At 44.1% G+C, this 22,680-nt stretch overlaps 1 protein-coding gene across 4 annotated transcripts; it reads left to right on the top strand.

The window, feature by feature from the left end:
* The first annotated feature begins 268 nt into the window (after window positions 1–268).
* E2F6 (E2F transcription factor 6) lies at window positions 269–20,163 on the top strand. Of its 4 annotated transcripts, none has more exons than XM_061154823.1 (8): window positions 269–682; window positions 5,713–5,840; window positions 8,647–8,701; window positions 11,814–12,030; window positions 14,604–14,760; window positions 15,718–15,831; window positions 17,205–17,361; window positions 17,880–20,163. In XM_061154823.1, exons 3-8 carry the CDS (start codon window positions 8,695–8,697, stop codon window positions 17,927–17,929), a joined length of 702 nt encoding a protein of 233 aa, XP_061010806.1. In that variant the 5' UTR covers window positions 269–682; window positions 5,713–5,840; window positions 8,647–8,694; the 3' UTR covers window positions 17,930–20,163. The 4 variants fall into 4 exon arrangements, with proteins under 4 accessions (XP_061010806.1, XP_061010805.1, XP_061010804.1 ...); XM_061154822.1 differs by having other exon boundaries at window positions 5,713–5,844; XM_061154821.1 differs by lacking the exon at window positions 5,713–5,840.
* Window positions 20,164–22,680: the final 2,517 nt, after the last annotated feature.

Below are 22,680 nucleotides of genomic sequence, written 5' to 3'. Positions count from 1 at the left end.
GTTATTAGTGTGGTTAAGAGTCAAGAACTCCGAGGGGCACAAGCGAGCTGTCCCAGCGGCCTGAGTCCCTCCCGCCCCGACCCCTCCGTCTCGACCTCCCACGCCGCGTCTTCCTCTCGCGGTGCCGTCCTCTCCGCGGACTCCGCCCTCCGGGATTTCCCGGGCTCCCCCTCGTCCGGGCCGCCCGGTTGGGGGCCGCGCGCGGCGCGTGGGGAGTGCTCGGGCTGCGGCGGCGGCGGCGGCGGCGCGCATGCGCACTGGGGGCGGCGGCGCACTGCGCATGCGGGAAAATGGCGGGACTGGCGTCCTGAGGTGCGCGGGTCACGGTGCTCTCTAGCCCGCCCGCGTCCCACCTCCCGGGGTCGCGTCTGGTCCGCCAGCCGGTCTAGTTAGGCGGCGCCTCTGAGCCGGCCAGGGGCTCGGTTCGTGCTTGACGACGCCCCCTTCTCCCCTCCCGCCCCCCTACCCCCCGGGACCCGGCGTGTTGTGTGTGGGGGGGGCGTCGCCCGAGCGGCGCGGGAGAAGGCGGGAGAGCTCTCGGGGGTGCGAGGCGAGGAGCGACTGGCCAGGCAGCATGAGTCAGCAGCGGCCGGCGCGGAAGCTGCCCAGCCTGCTCGTGGACCCGGCGGAGGAGACTGTGCGCCGCCGCTGCCGCGACCCCATCAACGTGGAGGGCCTGCTGGTAAGCCCCCCCCGGGGTGGGGGCGGGGAACGGCGTGCGTGTGGGGGGTCCCCGGCCCCCGGGGTTCTCGCAGTGCTGTCACGTCCTCTGAACCAGAGCCCTCGTCGTCCACTGAAACGCTTTACCTTATCCTTTCCATGTGCTCCAAAAGAACGTTGTCAGCCTCCTCGATCTTTCCTTCGGGCCACAGAGCAGTGTTGGAGAAAATTGCACAGCTTTGCCTGACACTGGCATGCTCGCCCATTTTTATCTCAGTGGGTCTCTGCACACTCTCTTTTTCGTGTTCTCTGCAGCGTCCTCTCCCATACTCCTTCTTAGCTGCAGCCACTTAAAACTGTGTCCACACCTCACACCCCACAGCTCCACCCATTCATCACGTTTTTGTCGTCTTACATCTTCTTTGACAGTGAAAACGCGAGGGAGATTAAGACTCCCTGTGAAACGTTTAATTCTTCTGTTGCTCTGGACTGCATGCAGTGTATTCTCCTTGATTATCAGGACTTTTCCATGGAAGAAACCCGTCAGTTCCCATTTCTCCCCGCATTCTTCACCTCTCTGCTGGTTTCTTCCCGTTACTAGTAAATAAATATTTCCTGAAGTCAAATTATCCAGACACCAGGAGGACTCAGTGCTCCAAAATAGTTGATGAGCGCCATCTCATTTAATTCTGCACAGCGGTCCTAAGGGATTATTCTTGTTTGACAGTTGCCAGGATAGACTTGGAGATGTTAAGTGGTTTTTCTATGGTTAGTAAGTAGAAAAGCCTGGGTTGAACCTCCCAGTGTCTGACTCCGGATGGTAAATTCTCAATTACTTGAAAGTGAAGTGAAAAGTTGCTCATGTGACCCCATGGACTATACAGACCACGAAATTCTCCAAGTCAGAATACTGGAGTGGGTAACCTTTCCCTTCTCCAGGGGATCTTCGCAAACCAGGGATCGAACCCAGGTCTCCCGCATTGCAGGCAGATTCTTTACCAGCTGAGCCACAAGGGAAACCCAAGAATACTGGAGTGGGTAACCTATCCCTTCTCCATTGGATCTTCCCCACCCAACCATGTCCTAAATCCATTTCCATTTTGAGAGATCCCTCCTTTAATCGCTTATGTCTTTCCGCCTACTATATCACTTCCCCTTCACAGCCAAACTCTTTGAAAAAGTTGTTTGCACTCTGGGTCATCTTGCTCACATCTCATTACCACCTTGACCTGCTGCTGGGGGACCTCAGCCCTAAGCACAACTCTAGGACTGTCCTAACCAAGGTTGCCAGCAACCTTGTCAGGTCCAGCACATGTGGCTTTAACACGATGGACCACTCACTCTGTTGGAAACTCACCATTGACGTCCCCTTGGACACATGCTCTCAGCACTCCATCTGCCTCTCTGGTCTCTCGTGTTCTCTTTTGTAAACTCTTCCTTTTCCCATCCCTTTCATGTTGGTGTTATTCGGCTCTTCAGCCTTCTGCACAGTTTCTTCATATGGGGTGTCAGTCAGCACTCTTGTGACTTCTATTACAGTTTGTACGGGTGGTCTTATTCTTTTCAGTTCAACTCAGTCGTGTCTGACTCTCTGCCACCTGTGGACTCCTTCTTAATGTCATCAGACTCCTGGATTTATCTTTGCTGAACTGCTTATGGTTGCTGAATTTCCCAGCACACCAGGCTTCTCTGTCCATCACCAACTACTGGAGCTTGCTCAAACTCATGTCCATCAAGTCGGTGATGCTGTCCACCAATCTCATCCTCTGTCGTCCCCTTCTCCTCCTGCCTTCAGTCTATCCCAGCACCAGGATCTTTTCCACTGAGTCAGTTCTTTGCATCAGGTGGCCAAAGTATTGGCGCTTCAGCTTCATCTTCAGCGTTTCCAATGGATATTCAGGACTGATTTTCTCTAGGATTGATTGGTTGGATCTCCTTGCAGTCCAAGGGACTCTCAAGAGTCTTCTCCAACACCACAGTTCAAATGCATCAATTCTTCGGCGCTCAGCTTTCATTATGGTCCAGCTCTCACAATCATACATGACTACTGGAAAAACCACACCTTTGACTAGATGGGCCTTTGTCGGCAAAGTCTCTGCTTTTTAATATGCCGTCTAGGTTTGTCATAGCCTTTCTTCTTATTATTTTAGAATTTGATAAAAGCTCTGAACTCTTACTCTGGAAAAAACACTTTATTTTGCATTTATTATCAGAAGATACACGTATCCCTTGAAATTTCAGATAGTCGCACTCTTGGTAGGGCTTCTCTGATGGCTCAGTGGTGAAGAATTTGCCTGCTAGTGCAGGAGACATGGATTCATTTCCCTGGGTAGGGAAGATTCCCTGGAGAAGAAAATTGCAACCTACTCCAGTATTCTTGCCTGGGAAATCCCATGGGCAGAGGAGTCTGTCGGGCTACAATCCATGGGGTCACAAAAGAGTGGACATAATTTAGTAACTAAACAACAACAATCCACTCTGGTAGTTTTGGTTACCATGTCATGACTCCCAAATCTGTAAATTGGGCTCAGAGCTTTCCAGTTGTCTACTACACACCTCTATCTAGATTTCAAACTCATAACCTGAAGTGGAATTGATTGTCTTGCTTAAGCGACAACTCTCGATCTCACACCCTCCATATTGCCTGAGTTGGTATCCTGCACATCATCTTTACCTTTTCCAAATGGACCCCCTCCATCCTGTCTAATAGAAATTAGTCACCAGTACTTGCCACTTCTAGCTGTCATCTACCTTTTGGATTGCTATCTTCTCAACTAGTTTTCCTGCTCATCTTGCCCCTGATTTTTCTATATATTCTCCATATAGTAACTAACCGTGATGGTCTTTTTAAAGTGTATTTCTGATCATGTCATTTGGCTTAAAAGAATCTTATCATGGTTCCTAGCTGCTCTCATCATAGAGGAGAAACTTCTTAATGTCATCAGACTCCTGGGTTTATCTTTGCTGAACTGCTTATGGTTGCTGAATTTTCCATATGTCTATATTCTTCTGGACTTCTGTATATCTGTACTTCCCCCTTTAAAAAACTTTTTTCTTTAGAGCACACTTTCCCTTGTTACCTCCTGTGGTTCCCATTACAAGTCATTTGTGGGCAGCCTTGCTGACCCAGCCTCTGGGCTGGGCTGGGCACTCCTGTGAGCTTCCTGCGTACCCCTTCCTCAGCATGGGGGCACTTCAGGCCCGGGCAGCCGCTCTGGCCTTTCATTGGTATATCCCCTGCGTATCTTGGGGCTTCTTGCAAAAACAAAAAAACTATTTTGGTAAATAGCTGTTAAGTGAATGAAGTAGGCACCCTCCAAATGTTTGAATGTATGAATGTTTATTTTCCTGGCTGTGAAATGGTGATTTCAACACCTCTCTCAGCATTTTTTAGAAAAATTGGATAATGATTAGAAGTATTTAGTAGACTGTGTATTATTAAATGCTATGCAAAAAAAATAGTTTTGTGTACCAGCTGAGTGTTTGATGTTTCCCCCAGGGGTAAATGGCTTAAAAACTGGGATTTTATGAAGGCAGAACATGATTAGAGATAGGATTTACTCTGCACATTGAAAAATAAGGAAAACTTGCCAAGTGTGACTAGAAAGCAGACCCCTGGAAAAAGGTATGTGCCTGCAGAGCTCTTAAAGCTCCCCCAAACAGGCTGTTTCAGGACAAGCGAGCATCTCTGTATAGAGACATTTTTAACCAATTTAGAAGCAGTGTTTAAGATTTTAGCCCCTAAAACTCACCTTTTACTTCTTTCTCTTTTGAGATCTTAAATTGCAAAGTGTAGGTTATGAGATGTGGGAACTTGGAGCATCAGTGAAATGACTTGGAATGTGCTGACCTGCCTACCAGGAGCTGCTGGTTCCTAGAGAGCTGTGTGCGCTGAGCGCAGCCGCCATAGTTTCAGCATGGAGACAGACTAATAGACCCGAACAAGTGAGGAGAGCAGTTTGAGTGTTTGAACCACAAGCTTTTTTAGGAAGTCTTGAGGTTTGGCTGCTACCAGGCTCTCTTTTGGGTTCCCCTGCTGGCTCAGCAGTAAGGAATCTTCTGCCAATGCAGGAGATACAGGAGATGCGGGTTGGACCCCTGGGTCGGGAAGATTTCCTAGAGGAGGAAATGGCAACCCACTCCAGTATTCTTGCCTGGGAAATCCTATGGACAGGCGCACAGGCTACAGTCTGGGGGTCACAGAGAGTCAGGCGCTACTGAGCAGAGCAGGCTGTCTGTGGGCAGGTCTTCAGGGAGATGCCTGAGCGTGGCCTCTCAGGGAGGCTTCCTTGAAGGAACAGAAATGTTGGCAGTGCCCCCAGGGGTGGGCTGTCTGCACTAGAAGCAGCAGCATTTAGTGCCATAGAAGTTTGAGGATGTTCTGAGGACTGCCATCCCCGAGACACCAAGAAGGTAAAAGATGTGTCCTCTGCAGGAGCCACTTTGAAAAGGTTCCCATTGGCCGAATCTGGGATAATTTGAGCCTTAAGATACCAGATTTTATACTCAGAATAAGATAGGAGTTCAGGCTTCTTCGGTGTAGCTCGTTAAGTACAGCCTCAAATATAGTTCCTCCAGATCTTTAGGCCTGTGAGACAAGGAAAAGCTCCTCACCTGTTTGTCGAATGTGGTTCACCAGAGTTAGCATAGCTGGAAAGGCCAATCAGGATTGTCAGACTGAATCTCCCCAGATGATAAATTTGTATTAGAAAACAGAACATGAGGCCTCCTAATCTCAGTGATCCTTACAGATGGGGCATCTAAGAGGGCATCTTTTCCCGGTGTCCCTGGGTCTGTAAATACACGTTGTTGTTTATTAGTTGACGTCATCCGTGACAAGATCCTATTTCACTCTTCCATTCATTAGTTTAACAAATGTTTGCCAAGTGCCTGAATGTGCCAAGAACTGTTCTGGTTCAAACAGGACAACAACAATAATAGTCTCTTATTCATTCTTCGGATTTTTACAGTTTACAGAATTGGTCATTTGATCTTCACAATAGCTTGGAAAGTGGGCTCTAATTAAAGGTTTGTCCCTACACTGTGTTACAGATGAGGGAAGAGTCTCCCTGCACCTGAGAAGTCCTGGTGGTCCTGAAACCCATCTTAAGCCAAGAACTATTGAGTATAAATAAGATGAATGTGTCATTGCTGTTAACTCATTGCAAATCTCCCGAATTGTAGGTCTGTAGGATTTATACCATTTTTACTTGGGAGGTCAGCCCCTGAGAGGCCATGATGCTATCGTGCGTCTTCCAAAAGAAAGAGAGAGGGTTTTTTTGTTCGGTGGGTGGTGGGGAATCAAAACCAATGGATGTTTCCCCACAGATCCCAATATAGCCCATACGTAGTTTATAGCAAAGAATGTGGGGGAAAGAAAATCATACATTCTCATGTTACTAATTGAGGTACCACCATCCCTGTGCCAAGCCATGAATAGCAGCCTTCTAGATAAGGAGACCAGAGGGAGGGGTCTGGAGCAGGGAAGGCTCCCTTGGAGCACATGCGAAGAGCAGATGGGGAGATAGCACGAGTGGGGGCCTGGGCCCTCCCGCTCTGAACCAAGAACAAGTCTTGTCTGCAGCACGACCCCTGGGGCTGCTGCTCTGTTAATCCCGTCCATGTGCGTTCTCAGGGTTGATTGTGACGCTACAGTGATTGAAGTAGTGTAGCAACTTAGGGTGTTTGTTGATGGGTGTTTCAGGTCCCTGTGATAAGGATGGATTTTTTTTTTTCTTTTAAGAAATTTTGCATCAGTAGTTCAACTCTGTCTCATAGTCTTTTAGCAGAAGGGTTGAATGTAAAAATAGCAGTGACAGTTGGTCACCCTGGTCTGAAGTTTGGCTTCAATAGGACTGCCCTTCAACGTGTCCCTGGTGGCTCAGAGGGTAAATAGTCTGCCTGCAGTGTGGGAGACCAAGGTTTGATCCCTGGGTTGGGAAGATCCCCTGGAGAAGGAAATGGCAACCCACTTCAGTATTCTTGCCTGGAGAATCACCATGGACAGAGGAGCCTGGTGGGCTACATAGGGTCGCAAAGAGTTGGACACGACTGAGCAGCTTCACTTTCTTTCAGCCTGTCCCTGTTGTCGGCACTGCCTGAGAGCCAGCCAAGCAGAGTCCCTGCCCCAGGACAGGCTCTCCCCACTCTGGTTTTGCACCCAGCAGGTGTACCTGCAGGTGTTTAAATTCCAACGACTAAATTCATTTTACAGTGGAATTCTGCTTCAGGGGCGTTATTCTGTATCGAGTTAGCTTCCTGACAGATGCCATCATCTTGTCGTGAATGATAAGGGAACCATCGTGCCAAGGCTTGTATAGTAACACCAGCAGGGAGAGAGCTGCTTAGCTGCTCACCTCGCCTTCAGGCTTCCCCGTTCCTCAGTCTTTTTTGGCGTATTGCCACCGTACTTAGATCTCTGAACCGTGAGCCCAAGGATGTCATGTCTTGTTCAGAAATCTGTGGCGTTTCTGCACTGGTTACAGCCTAAAGGCCAAACTCCAGGGCATGACTTTGACAGTCCTGTGTGTCAAGCATGGTGCTGGCAGGCCCTTCCAGCCTCAGTGACAAGTCGATTTCACACTGGCCAGCCAGGTGGCCTCGCAAAAGGTGCCAGGTAGTTTGTATTTCCATACCTTTATTCATGTCACTTCCTGCACCAAGAATTATTTATCTTCTCTCTCCAACCTCCCACAGGTTGCTGCAAAATCTGGCTTGTCTTCCAAGGCTTGGCTGGGGGGTCCCTCTCCTGAGAATTGCTGGCTACACCCCAGAGTTCTGGTGACTCTTCTCTTAGAGCTCCTCATGAATACCCCAATCTTGCTGCGGCCCCATTGAGGGCAGTTTTTTCAGTTAAACAGAAGCTAAACCCGCCCACAGCCTGTCTGGAGACACATGACATCATTATACTTTGTTCTGAGCAAAAGGCTAATATGGGTTTCTCTTCATTAGCTTCATGGTTAGGATTTATATATGTTTTGCAAAAAACAATTTTTAAGTGTACTGCAGATGTTACGACAAGTTTATGTAAGCCTTCATAGCCTTTAAGTAGATAGTAAAATGATGAGCATTGCCACTGGAGCTACTGTTATACTAATTTCCTGGTTGCCTCAGGGATTTACAAGAAGTGTTTTATTAATCTAATACCGAAGTTTCCAGTTACATTGCATGCATTATTTTCCATGATTAGAAATGCTGTTTTTACATTATTGTGGGACTGCTTGGCTGCTTTTGAAAATGAAAGTTTGTGAGCTCATTTCTCTGGAGGCATTTAACACTGAGTTAGCAAAGGGTGAGCATTTGTTAGTTTGGGTGTAGATCTCTCCCTCACCTTCCAGAGTCAGAGACAGATCCTGATCAGAGACAAAGTCCTGATCACCTCTGAATTCCCCTTTATCCCCAGTACCTGAGACAGTCGGTAAATTAATGTCCATGTAGTAATAACTTCCAATATTCGTTCTCTACTGCCACCCCCCTTCCTTTCTCCCCCAACCCCACCTCTTTAACTACTGCTTCTGTAGCTATGGGCTTCCCTGGTGGCTCAGTTGGTAAAGAATCCGCCTGCAACGAGGGGGACCTGGGTTTGATCCCTGGGTTGCTAACATCCCCTGGAGAAGGGAAAGGCTACCCACTCCAGTATTCTGGCCTGGAGAATTCCATGGACTGTATAGTCCATGGAGTCACAGAGAGTTGGACATAACTGAGCGACTTTCACTTCCACTTTCTGTACCTATAGAGGCCTGTGCAGTTTCAGAAATGCAAGTGTGTAAACTCTGTCAGATGTGATGACAGTTCGCATAAATGTAGTTTAGGAGGACTGGTTTCCTCACACCATAATTATTTCCCAGGGTGAAAAAAAGGACAAACCTTTATATTATCCAGTAAAATGCTGTTCATTTGCATTGTGGTTGTTTTTTTTTTTTTTTTGCTATTCATTTGCTTGTAATTAAATTACTAAGTTAAATTTCTGTATCTTCTCTTTTCCAGCCATCAAAAATAAGGATTAATTTAGAAGATAATGTACAATATGTGTCCATGAGAAGTAAGTTGATTCCTGAATAGGTTTTAGGTTTTGCCATTTGACCTTCTTATGATTTCAGTAACTTATTTTAAAGGTACCTGAGTTGATGAGTAACTTAAATAAAGTGTACTATTTGTAGACTGAAATGTCAAGCTTGGAATTTCAGCAAAAACTCCTGAGGTTGTGGGCTGTCAATGTGCACAAATGCCAATTTATTCTTCATTGCTTTGGAAATGTCTTTTTTTTTCCCTAAATGGTCCGTGTTTAGGGATATTTCCCAGAGTTCTGTGAAAGCAGTTGTTGTCATTAGTGGAATTGCAGGCGGTTTGGCAACAAACATGAGGACAGTCTTTGCCCTCTTGGTTTCCTGTGGTTCCTTGTGCTCTTTCCATCTACTCCTATCCTAATCTCGGGGGATATACGATGCCTAGACATCCAGTATGAATCTTAATGGTAGCCTTCATTTCTCCTCAGCAACCCCCACAGTCCCACCCATATCTGGCCCCTAGTTTTCCTCTGGAAGCATTTCCTTCGTCTGCCCCATGCCATGACTTACACTCATGTCTCACGTGTATTGAGCTCATGCAGTGCCTGGCCTGTATTCAGCTCTTTACATGGATTATCACAGCAACCCTTTAAAGTAAAGGTATGGATTATTATTCCTATTTGATAGACAAGTAAACGGAGGCCCAGAGGGATTAAGTAACTTGTCCAATCAGAATTCATCCCCCTGCTCAGACTTGAGCATGCAGTCTTATGCCTGGGTCAGGTTCTGCTTCCTGCGCAGGCCACCCTGGCACAGCTGCCCACACCAGTCGTCTCTGCCAGGCCCTCCCTGCTGCCCATGGGGTCTCTCTTCACACAGAAACACGATGGTGATTTCAGCCAAACAGATGGATTGATTGAATCTGCAGATAGGATTCAAATTATATAGTAAATTATACATAGGTTAACTCTTGTCTTGGTCAAGAGTCAGATGTAAATGTTTTTAAAGTCAGAATTTCTCATTTGTAATCTTGCAAGATTTTACAGAATAATGACTATCTTCTACTTTTTTGAAAAAAATTTCCTATTTAATCCTGTTTAATCTTTAAGTATAGGAGTGGTCTCCACATAGAAGACATTTACATGATAAAATATGTCCTTTTGTTTCTTGGAGTAACCACCAGTGGTCTTTAAGTTGAATATAATATCATAGAGGTTCAGGAGAAGAGCATTTCTGATTGAAGATAGGATGACTGTTTCCTTTGAAGCATTCTGTGCTGTGCTGTGAAGTAGGAAAAAAAATGTAATCACATACTCCACACCAGGAGGACAGCTAAATTATTTGTAGAATTTATTTCCTCTGCACACTAAACGATAAGAACTATTCAGTTCAGTTCAGTCGCTCAGTCGTGTCCGACTCTTTGCGACCCCATGAATCCCAGCACACCAGGCCTCCCTGTCCATCACCAACTCCCGGAGTTTACTCAGACTTGTGTCCGTCGAGTCAGTGATGCCATCCAACCATCTCATCCTCTGTCGTCCCCTTCTCCTCCTGCCCCCAATCCCTCCCAACATCAGGGTCTTTTCCAATGAGTCAGCTCTTCGCATGGGGTGGCCAAAGTATTGGAGTTTCAGCTTCAGCATCAGTCCTTCCAATGAACACCCAGGACTGATCTCCTTTAGGATGGACTGGTTGGATCTCCTTGCAGTCCAAGGGACTCTCAAGAGTCTTCTCCAACACCACAGTTCAAAAGCATCAATTTTTCGGCACTCAGCTTTCTTCACAGTCCAACTCTCACATCCATACATGACCACTGGAAAAACCATAGCCTTGACTAGACGGACCTTTGTTGGCAAAGTAATGTCTCTGCTTTTTAATATGCTATCTAGGTTGGTCATAACTTTCCTTCCAAGGAGTAAGCGTCTTTTAACTTCATGGCTGCAATCACCATCTGCAGTGATTTTGGAGCCCCCAAAAATAAAAGTCTGACACTGTTTCCACTGTTTGCCCATCTATTTCCCATGTATCAAACAGGGAAAGATGGAAAGAATGATAATCTTCAGTTTTGGCAAGGGCAAGAGAGGAGGCCCTTATAAACTTTGTAAAACTGATAGAACCCACATCCTAAATAGCATGTTTGGCAGCGTTTAAAAATAAACTTTTACTCAACAATTCCACATCTTGAAACTTATCTAAAGGAAACAAAGACGCATGCAAAAATTTAGCTTCTAGGAGATTCATTGAAGTATTGTGCAAAATAGTAAAATTAGAGATAATCTGAATTTCCCGCATTGGGCTGAGTTGAGCAAATATTCCATGCAGTTAAATATGCAGCCATAAAGAATAAAGTTGAAATAAATTTGTTGACACATCAGGATGTTCATAATACTGAATTGAGAAGCAGTGTGTCAAAAAGCGGTGTGTTTCTGTTCTCGCTTTTTAAAACTGTATATATTTACATATTGACGTGGGCATGTGAAAGTGTGTGTGTAGTGTCGGGGTATCCGGAAAACCGTAGCAATGAGTAAATGAGGGAATTAAAGAGATTTTTCCCTATTCATTTGCTTATCTGTTAATATAGGGTAATGAATATTTTGAAAAATAGTCATGCCACTTTCCCTCAAGGTATATCCTAACCATGCTAATTAGAAGACTGATTTGAGCCTTTTCCAGATTTCATCAGGTTGGTTTACACTATGACACGTATAGGGACATTTTAAACCTTTTTTTTTAAAGCTAGATCTCTAACTTTGCTTCATAAAGAATTTCATGACTTGAGGACCAAACGAGAAATTTGATTCTAAACATTATTTCTAATCCTGTCCCTGAGAGTGGTATGGATATAGATGCAGGCTCACCATTTATGTCTGATACGATGCCATTCAGATTCACATACTCAGGGGGAACTGGTTGCATATTTCAAATATTCCTTTAAGTCTAAAGCCTTTGTTTACCTGGAATAGGCTAATAAGTTTTCATCCATTTTGAGAAGTCGATTTTGTAAAAATTAGCTATGATTTGGTCAGTGGGTAGAATATCTGTAGGTGTCTGTGGTTATTGATCAAGAAGAAATAAATGGTCTTTTTAATGAATTGAGAAAGAAATGCTATTTAAAATTTTACAAATTGTGTTTGTTTTGTATCCCAGAAGCACTAAAAGTGAAGAGACCTCGTTTTGATGTATCACTGGTTTATTTAACTCGAAAATTTATGGATCTTGTCAGATCTGCTCCTGGGGGCATTCTTGACTTAAACAAGGTTGCAACGAAACTGGGAGTACGAAAACGAAGAGTGTATGACATCACCAACGTCTTAGATGGAATCAACCTGGTTGAAAAGAAGTCTAAGAACCATATTCGGTGGATGTGAGTTGTTTTCAAACTTTTCATGTTTTTTTTTCTTCTCAATAAGTGACAATACTGTGCTTAAAACAAACTAGGTACTATCAATGGTTTGTTTTCTTTTTTCCTACTTGGTACCAACTAAAAGCCGTATAATATCATCCCAATATTATGGAAAAGCTGAGTGGAGTCATGATTAGTTTTAGGAATTTCACTTTTCAAGATAAGTGGGCATCTGATTGTGTAGGAATTTTTAAAAAAAAATGTTGCCTCAGTTCCAGTTGATCATTGATACCAGGGGGAATCAGTTACGGTGGTGGTGGTAAAACAGTGGTTCTTGCTCTGGAGCGTAGTGAACATGGAGAGGCCTCCTCCCAAGGGGCTGTAGTTCAGTTCTGGGAGAACACAGATGCCTGCCTTCTTAACAGCGACCCCCGGGTTATGGTGCCGGTCAGGCTTGGAAGCAATTCCCTGAATGTTAAAAAAAAAAATTCAGGAGGCTGCGTATTTCAGAGTTAATTGGTAAATACTTAGCATATGGTTAGGAAGGATTTCAGGAAAAGAAGACCTTATAGTATAAATGTAGATATTACATATAGATAAGCATGGGGGACACACACACACACAAAGGAAGGGAGCGGTTATACTTAACAACACACAAGTATTTTGAATCAGTAAGAAACAGTTCCAGCATATAAGTACCTCGATAACCTTGCAGGCAAAAGAAAAATCTACCAGCAAAGATCATTAAATGATTCTCAGTAGTTAACTTCGCTATTAGAGGAAAGGGGTTCATAAAGGAGGTTATTTTTTTAGTAGTACAGAAATTCAAATTGAATTTTAATTTGAACATGTTTGCAGAGTTGGACACAACTGACACCACTTAGCAGCAGCAGCAGCAGCTGAATAATAGCTAACATTTTAGGGGCTAATGTCAGATTGTGTTCTAAGTCACTAATTAGAATCAGATTTGAGAACTGGCGAGCAAAAGGTAAAGTTGTAACAGCCTCTCCCCTCTTAATTTTCTATAAAGATCGAAGAAAAGAATGAATATTGGTAGTTGCTCAAGTCACATCATATTGGGGCAGACCGTAATAAAGAAAATAAATCTTTGAAAAATCATTATTTTCAGGTAGAACCAGATTAAATATGCACTGTAGAGAAAACTAAAGACTCAGAATTTTAGCAGATGAACTGTTGTTTGGCCAGTATGTGCTGTTTTTCATGTGTAAAAACTAAAGGGTTCAGTTCAGTCGCTCAGTCGTGTCCGACTCTGTGCGACCCCATGAACCGCAGCATGCCAGGCCTCCCTGTCCATCACCAATTCCTGGAGTCCACCCAAACCCATGTCCATTGAGTCAGTGATGCCATCCAACCATCTCATCCTCTTTCGTCCCCTTCTCCTCCTGCCCCCAATCCCTCCCAGCATCAGGGCCTTTTCAAATGAGTCAGCTTTTCACATCAGGTGGCCAAAGTATTTGAGTTTCAGCTTCAGCATCAGTCCTTCCAATGAACACCCAGGACTGATCTCCTTTAGGATGGACTGGTTGGATCTCCTTGCAATCCAAGGGACTCTTAAGAATCTTCTCCAACACCACAGTTCAAAAGCATCAATTCTTCTGTGCTCAGCTTTCTTTATAATCCAACTCTCACACCCATGCATGACTACTGGAAAAACCATAGCCTTGACTAGATGGACCTTTGTTGGCAAGGTAATGTCTCTGCTTTTTAATATACTGTCTAGGTTGGTCATAACTTTCCTTCCAAGGAATGAGCGTCTTTTAATTTCATGGCTGTAGTCACCATCTGCAGTGATTTTGGAGCCCAGAAAAATAAAGTTAGCCACTGTTTCCACTGTTTCCCTATCTATTTGCCATGAAGTGATGGGACCGGATGCCATGATCTTAGTTTTCTCAGTGTTGAGCTTTAAGCCAACTTTTTCTCTTTCCTCTTTCACTTTCATCAAGAGGTTCTTTAGTTCTTCACTTTCTGCCATAAGACTGTTACTTGTCAAAAGGACTTCTCCCATGGCTCAGTGGGTAAAGAATCCACCTGCAGTGCAGAAGACACAGGAGAAGCTGGTTCGATCTCTGAGTCAGGAAGATCCCCTGGAAGAGGAAATAGCAATCCACTCCAGTATCTTTGCCTGGAAAATCCCACGGACAGAGGAGGCTGGCAGGCCACAGTCCAAAAGGGTCGCAAGAGAGTCAGACATGAATGAGCACAAACACAAATGGACAAGAACTTGTCAAAAGTCATACTGTGGAAAGCAGAGCTGGGCTGAAACTAGGTGCTACTGACTCAGTTCACTGCTCACTGAACTTTAGTAAGCTTTCCGTAGAACTTCTGATTTCCAGAGGGTTGTGATGTTGGTTTTGTTTTTAAAGTTTCTTTGTCAGGGAATAGAAATAGGGACAAAACCCAAAGAGAAGTAATGGTTGTCTAGAATAACAGGAGAGCAGGAGTGGAGTTTGTTACCTATTGTCTGTTCTTGTGGGAGACACCAGGTGTAAACTTCTGGAGACATTCCAGTAACCTAACTTGTATTAATTTGTAATCTCCCAGATGTTGTTGATGGGGATCTTTTTCTTTTAAAGAGGCTCTGATCTTAGCAATTTTGGAGCAGTGCCCCAACAGAAGAAGCTGCAGGAGGAGCTGTCTGACTTATCAACAATGGAAGATGCCCTGGATGAGTTAATCAAGGATTGTGCTCAGCAATTGTTTGAGTTGACAGATGACAAAGAAAATGAAAGATATCCTTTAATCTGTACCTTTAAAAAAAAAATTCTCCCAAAGCAATTACCTTAAATAGTAGGCTCAGCTTGGTAATTTAATTAATATATTTAAGATACAAAATGAGACCTTTAGAAGTGAATGAACTGCCATAGAAATGATACTGAAACTGCCTTTCCAGTCCACCAAGCCTGACACAGTTGGATGGTCATGCTCTTCAAGACAGTGTCTCTGGGACCAGAGGGGAGATTGTCTTTGATTCTGATCGCCTCCCAAGTCTCCTAGACAGTTTTGCTGCCGTGTTCCCCATGCAGCACCTTTCTGAGGTGTCACTGATACTGAGCTAGTTCACGTTTCAAATTTACTTTAAATTCTACTGCAGTCAAAAACTCCTGTTTCCACAATACAGTTATTAGAAGGAAAGTAAATGCTGTTACTGGACTCAGTCAAAAAGGTCTGTGGAGTTTAAAAAAAAGATGCTGGTGAAACCCTTTAAATCAGGTAAGTGGTAAAATTTCAAGCAACACAATAAAAGAAGATGAGAAAAATTCAGGTAGCAAGATTGAAAATAGTTGGGGATGAGAGCAGTCCCATGAGTAGTTGATAGTCCTGAAAAACTGGTTTTCTAAGTTGTTTCTACTACTAACAGATTCTTTCTCCCTTACATTTTAGGAGATTCTCATCAAAACACTTATTTTTCTCCAGAGATTCTCATAAGATGTAGCAATGATAGGGAGAAGTGCAGGGAGGTTTGAATACCTTCATGTGTTGTCTTTGTTTTAAAACACCCAGACTTTATTACTATATTTTGTCCAGAAAGTGTTATCACTGTCATAGTAGAATAAAAGAATTCTTTTGAGTTATATTGTAAAACACTTGGTAAAATCCTAAGGATCGTTGATGAAATAGTAAGAATTACATATGAAATAATTTTTTAATCTCCATCCTCTGCTTAGAGACCCTTAACTGATTTTTACACTAGCATATGTGACGTATCAAGACATTCATAGCATCCAAGCCTTCCATGAACAGATTGTAATCGCAGTTAAAGCACCGGCAGAAACCAGATTGGATGTTCCAGCTCCCAGGAAGGTAGGTAGCCCTGCTTTTGTGTCTGTGTGTGTGTGTGCACGTCCTTAGTTGCTCAAGTCATGTCCGACTCTTTGCCACTTAGTGGACTTTAGCCCGCCAAGCTCATCTGTCCATGGGGATTCTCCAAGCAAGAATTCTCCACCCCCCTGTTCTTAAGAACGTTTAAAGGGAAACAGGGGCTTCCTTGGTGGCTCAGCAGTAAAGAATCTGCCTACAATGCAGGAGATGCGGGTTCAATCCCTGTGTTGGGAAGATCCCCTGGAGAAGAAAATGGGAACCCACTCCAGTGTTCTTGCCTGGAAAATCCCATGGACGGAGGAGCCTGGTGGACTGCAGTCCATGAGTCACAAAGAATTGGACACAACTGTATGACTAAACAACAACAAAGGGAGGCAAGCCAGCTACTTGGACTGTGCGTTGTTGCAGTCCCAGTAACCTGATAACTAGTGTGTGCATGTTAGCTGCATACCTGATCCACAGCTCAAGGCACTCACCCATTTTAATGTGTTTAATGTGTTTTGAGTAACACAACAAACTCAGTAGTCATGATTATTATCCTCTACAGATGAGAAATCTAAAGCACAAAAAGATAAACCTTCTTACCATCATACAGTAAGGAAGAAAAACAGAATTCAAACCCAGACAGTTTGGCTTCAGAGTCTATTCTTAGCCATTGTACTATCATGGCCTCTTAGAGGAATCACCAAGAATTGGCCTCAGTGTTAAGATCCAGTGTCAAACAGGGCTCTGGGGAATTAACTCACTAACCAAACTCATAAAAGACTCACAAATAAAGGAGGACACTAAATTAAACATTTAAAATGAAAAATAAAATTAATGTGTAAATGGAAATACTGTCAGCTGCTTGCAGGAAAGTTTGTATTGAAAGATACTTGTCGATAGATGCGTGGTCAGGGTGGACTCAACCAAGGAGTGAGACCATTCTTAGGACAGATGGAGTGCTGATGGCCTGATAGACCTGTCAGCACTGAAGTTGTGTCCTCTTCATTGCAATAGGGGACTTCACCTCCCTCAGTGAGGTGACTCTCACCCACCTTCCCCTTTTATCCCCAGAAGACCACAGTCCATGTGAGACCCTAGCTGTTACTGGACAGTGTATTACAGTTAAGGAACACCTTTTGTTTATTCCAGTCACACTCAAATTGTGACTTCGAGGTGATGCTTCCTAATGAGTGCTTCCTGTGGTTCAGGCTAAGCAAATACATGATATTCTCAAATATATGACAGCAAAGAAACTACCTGGATGAGAATTTGCGGAAGTGTCCCTTGAAACTTCTATAGTTCTAGAAAGTAAAAACATGTAATTCATGAATCCTCTCATTCATCTTAATGCTTTCTGTGTCTTGTGCTAGGATTCTATCACAGTACATATCAGGAGCACCAAAGGACCCATTGATGTTTATTTATGTGAAGTGGAGCAGGGTTCCCACTCAAGTAATAAAACGTCAGACAGTGTAGGGACCTCTTCATCCAAAAGCAAGCCTTCGGAGCACCCTCAACCTGAGAAAGGTAAACACGCCGATTTTGTGATTAGGAAAATTTAAGATTCTAATGATTTTTTAAATGTATATAGTTTAACAAATGAATATTATGGATATGAATATTTATGAATAATATTCATAAAATGAATATTATGGCCTTACAGATATCTTTACTCTTCCTAGCTACAAAAACATGAGTTAAAAATTACAGGGTAATTCTTACTATAGTTGCTTACTGTTTCTAACAACCCTGTTGTTAAATCCCGTGTAATTTTGATATCTGTGAAAAGTTAGAATTGTAGTTGGTTTTGGAGTGTGGTCTCTGTAGAGGAGGCTGATCCTCTGACCCAGGTCCTCAGGCTCATGCTTGAGTCCTGGTTTATTATTCTTGTGAGACTGGAAACATTAGCCTTATGCCACTCATGTAAGAATATGGTTCTTTACTGAGGTCTTCCTATTTTGTCTTAAAAATTTGAATGTTCTCTTAGCTGCCTGCCTTTGAGACCTTCATTTAGGAAGATTTCTCCCGTGTTTGTTATCTTTCAGAAGAAAATCCTCCACATCAAAGTGAGGAAGTGCTTGAAGTGAGCAACTGATGGTGTTTTGACGGTCCATGCATGGAGTCTCTTGGACTCCTGTGTGGATGAAGATCCTCAGAGCAATAACTCGTCCCTGCCGTTTTCTCATTCTTGGTAGCTGCAAGAAGGCCAGGAGTGCCTCCAAGCACTTTGCTCCTTAGATTCCTGGATAATGGTGGTTTCTGCATTTGAAAACAGCTCTTTTTATAATTATTCACTGTTTTTTTGCCAGTGAAGCAGTCATCTTGCCTACAGAAATTACTGAATCACACGACTGTCACTGAAACAGACAGGCAGGCGGGGTGGACAGCTCCTCGTGGACTCTGCCCTTTGCCATGCGGATCGAGTGTTGTTGTCACAAAAGAAGTTGCCTTACATGGGTTCATGTCTGCATGGATGGGTGTGTGCACACACCTGATGTGATGTCTTTGTACATATTTGTATAATGTCTAGATCACTTTTGAAATACGTCTAAGTGAGACTGTTCACCCTTGTACAGCCAAAATGTAAATATGGAAAGTAACAGACATATTCTCTAATTTCTGTGGTATCTATAACTTATTAGAATCCTCCGAATGAGGGTTAGAGGAGAGTTTTTTCCCTAACTTCTACATGTAGAAGTACCATAAAGATGTGTGCAGTTAAAGTTTGTGGATTTAATGCAAGTATTTCAGTATGGTTTCCCAGTGCTAAAATTGGACTTCAGGCTCCCTACAGAGTCATTGTGTCCAAGCAGACTGCTGACGTGCCCCAAGCTTTGGGGACAAGTGCAGAAATGCCATCAGCTCATGACTGAATTCCTTGCAAGACATGAATTCAGTCATGGTGACAGTTGAAAACTATTTTAACCTTTTTTGCAAGATTTTGTAATATGTTTCTGTACGCAGCCTTGCTTTTCAACCAGAGGGGTTTATTTACAATGAGTCAGTGGTCCCCTGCCCTCTCTCCAGCTCTAGTCCCATGTTCCTGAGCACCTCGCTCTTTCTACCTCATCGGGTAAGTCATTACCACTCTGTGCCTCAGTTTACTCAGTAGTTTACCATTAGACTGTGAGCTCCTTGGGGGACTTTGTCTTAATCATTGTTAAGCCCAACGCCTTGCGCCACTCCTGGCAGTTGAAAAGCGCTCGATAAATGTTTGAACAAATTAGGTGAGTGAGTGAGTGAGTGAATGGTATAATTAGACTGATAATGCTTGGCTCATACCATTCAAAATTCTTATATCATTCAGATTCATATTTTAAACTTCTCTCACTTTGAAAGAAAGAATTGAAGTGACGTGAGATTAGGACCATGTAGAAAAAAGAGTTAGCTTAGGAATAAAAAATCAACATGCTGGAAAATCATGTCAAGTATGTAGGATTCGCACACCTCCGAGCTCCAGTGGCTTTTGTAGTCCTGTCCCTCAGCTGAACACCAGCCTCCTCCCTCCTCACAGTCCTTACCAGCTGCCTCTGCAGGCCTTGGCCACGAGGCAGAAGTTGTGTGTGCAGGTCAAGTGCTCCGCGGAGGATTCCAGGCTCTGCATTGTAGATTTGGCAGCTGTCAGTTACGTGTGATGGCTAAACATGAGTGGGTGAGGCCACCTAATGAGAGGGTACCAGCAGGAGAAGAGGAAAGGCCCGTTAGCATTTATTTTAAGGGGCAGTACCCACTCCAGTTTCTTGCCTGGAGATTTCCATGGGGTCGCTGAATCGGACGCGACTGAGCAACTTAACACTTTCACTTTCACCAAAGAAAAAGCCTTTCCCAAGAGAGAAAAAAGGAGGAGGGGAAAAATGGCTGAAGAAGGTGGTACCCCCAAAACCCACAAAGGAAGCATGGCCACAGGTGATAGCATTTTTCTAAGCAGTTCCTTACTTGTGAAATGTGACAAAGTGTTCTACTTTGCAAATCATTCTGAGAGTAATGTGAGATTGTGTAAACGAAAGCCCTCTGTAAACTGTAGACATGTTACATAAATGACTTTTTCGTCACTCCAGCTTCTGGTGTTTCGTCTCTTCTTTTCACAACTGTTAAAGTGAGCATCGTTGAACCGGGCCTCCAGGCTCTTCCTCCCAGCTCTGTCCTCAACAGCACTGCCCATCTCTGTGCAGGCATACCTCATTTTATGCTTTGCGATACTGTGATTTTTAAAAACTGAAGGTTTGGCCCCCCTGTGTCCAGCAAGTCCGTGAGCACTTTTCCTAAAAGCATTTGCTCATTTCATGTCTGTGTGTCACATTGTGGTAATTCTTGCAGTATGTCAGGTTTTTTTTTCATTTTGTTACATCTGTTATTAAAAAAAAAACGTTTGATAGATGAATTGCTTCTTATTGATGAAACAACATGATTTCTGGAGTTGGGCTCTAATCTGGGTGAAGATGCTGTGAAAATTGAAGTGACAACAAGGGATTGAGAATATAAACGTAGTTGATAAAGCAGCAGCAGGGTTTGAGAAGTTCAATGGCAATTTTGAAAGACACTACTGTGGGTAAAATTTTAGCAAACATTGTTGCCTGCTACAGAGAAGTCATCTATGAAAGTCAGAGTCAACTTCCATTGTTGTCTGATTTTTAGGAAATTGCACAACCTTTGTCCACCAATGTAAAGCTATGTCTCCAATCAGCATTAATAATGATAGAGCCACTGCGACCTCCATCTCTCAGACCTTCGTGTCTATCAGTTAATTCTGAATGTGGAAGGGGAGGGGGGATGTTACTTGTTGGGAAAGGAACCCATGTTAGGATTAAATTGAGCTGCAGGTAGCAGGACACAACCCCCAAATTATAATGGCATAAAAGATGCAGCTTCACCTGTTACTTCAGATGGTCAGGGTTGGTGTGGCCTCCAGGGGCACAAGGACCAGGGCTCTTTTCAGGTAGTTCTTCCTTCAGGCTTGGCTTCCAATCCCAAGGTCGCTTCAGAACCCAGAAGAGCCCTGGGCATGTGTCTGTAAACTAGCCAGCAAGCAGGGCGAAAAGAGAGAAGGGTACACCTCTCCTTGAGGACACTTCTACACCTCACATCAGGTTACACCGGACGTAGCCCCTTACATTTAGAAATGGGAATCTTCATTGGTGGAGTGGCAGCCCCATGTCCAGCTAACACAAGAGTTCTATTGCTGTTCAAGAAAGAAGAATAGATACACGGTGTGGTTAGACATGACAATCTGATTCTCCCATCTGGGCAGGAAGACAACCTCCCAGTAAGACCACGTGAGAAGTTCTATCCAGTTAGCTGTGAGGAGGCAGTGATGTGAAAAGACCACACATCATTCTGCAGTAGCTCTTCCTGCCCCAGCAATCGAAAAAGCCATACGTTGTAGGTGATGCAGCTCTAAGATCCTGGGGTCGCCGTCAGCCTGGATCCCTGAGACTGCATGGAATTGCCCTGACAGTCTGCCTGCAGCATGAAATGTGTCAAATCATTTTAATTTGTTTGGAGCTATTAATAATTTATTACTGTGACATAATCAAGCCTATCCTAACTAGTATGTTTCGGGACAACTAGCGGTCTCTGCTGTGGGGTTTCCCTGGTGGCTCAGTGGGTAAAGAATCTGCCTGCAACGCAGGAGACGAGGGTTCAATCCCTGGGTCGGGAAGATTCCTCTGGAGGAGGAAATGACCACCCACTCCAGTATTCTTGCCTGGAAAATTCCATGGACTGAGGAGTCTAGCAGGCTAAGCATACACAGCAGTCTCTGCTACAAGTTAGTGAGTGAAAGACTCAAAACAGCCTCACACCAAAGCAGTGTTGTACCTTTGGCAAACCCCCAATTGCTGTGGGTTGCTTCTGAGCAGTAAAATTTAACTGTCAAATCTGTTTGTTGGCTATTAGCATCATGGGAGTCGAACACGAATTTGTGTAATGATTGCCACCTAGTGGAGGATTAACAATTGTCAGATCTCTTGTTTCCAATTAAGCAGATGCTGCTTGAGAATGAATAGCATTGACTTTAAATTTTCAGACCCATTCTTGTTGATACAGTGAATTCATGCTAAATTTTACATATTAAGATTTAAATGAAATAATTTAGGAAGAAAGAAGTTACAACTGTCAAGGAATCAGCATTATATTCTAGAATGTGCCCATTTCTCTGTTCTCGCCATAATCTAGTCTGCAGACATCTTGTCTTCACACCTCTCAGAACATCAGGTTGGTCCATGGCATTGAATCTATTGAACAGAAAGTAACAAATGCCTTAGATGTTTCAGTAAGATTTATGTGTTCCAAAGATGGTACAACATGCACTTAATACCGAGAATCCTATCAGGCAGGGTCCAGTGGAAAAACCAGTAGGTATTGCTTCAGAGGGAGTTAATACAAGGAGGCTGAAGTAGCAAAAAGGGACCTCGAGGTAGCAAATAGTTTAGGAAGCAGGTGTAGTGCCTGGGATGAAGTAGCATTCCCATAACGCGGGAGCCACAGGAGAGGTCTTCACATCTCTGGAGGAGATGCCACACCAGTGCTCTGGTGAAGGAGACACCCAGCTAGTGGTTGGTGCTCAAGTCTGATCAGCGCATACACTATTAACGGGGCTATAGCCACTAGTGCTGGCCCTTCCATGGCCGGTGCCGGAGCAACCAACTTGGATGCTGACAGGAGCTAGAAAAAGGGAAGTCTTTTCTCTTGCTGCCATCCATTCTCCCACCACTGCCTCCTTCTCAGCACCCAGCCAGCCCTCAGGGAAGGAAGGGCCACGGGGTCTGCAGGGCCCAGCCCCAGGGGGACAGAACAGCATAGAAGGGTGCGCTTGGATCTGGAGAGGAAACTTCCTACCATAATGGC

The sequence above is a fragment of the Dama dama genome, chromosome 11 (genome assembly GCF_033118175.1).
Source record: "Dama dama isolate Ldn47 chromosome 11, ASM3311817v1, whole genome shotgun sequence".
NCBI lineage: Eukaryota > Metazoa > Chordata > Mammalia > Artiodactyla > Cervidae > Dama > Dama dama.
The sequence above is the reverse complement of the archived record's forward strand: the minus strand, read 5'-3'. Positions and strand labels throughout refer to the sequence as shown.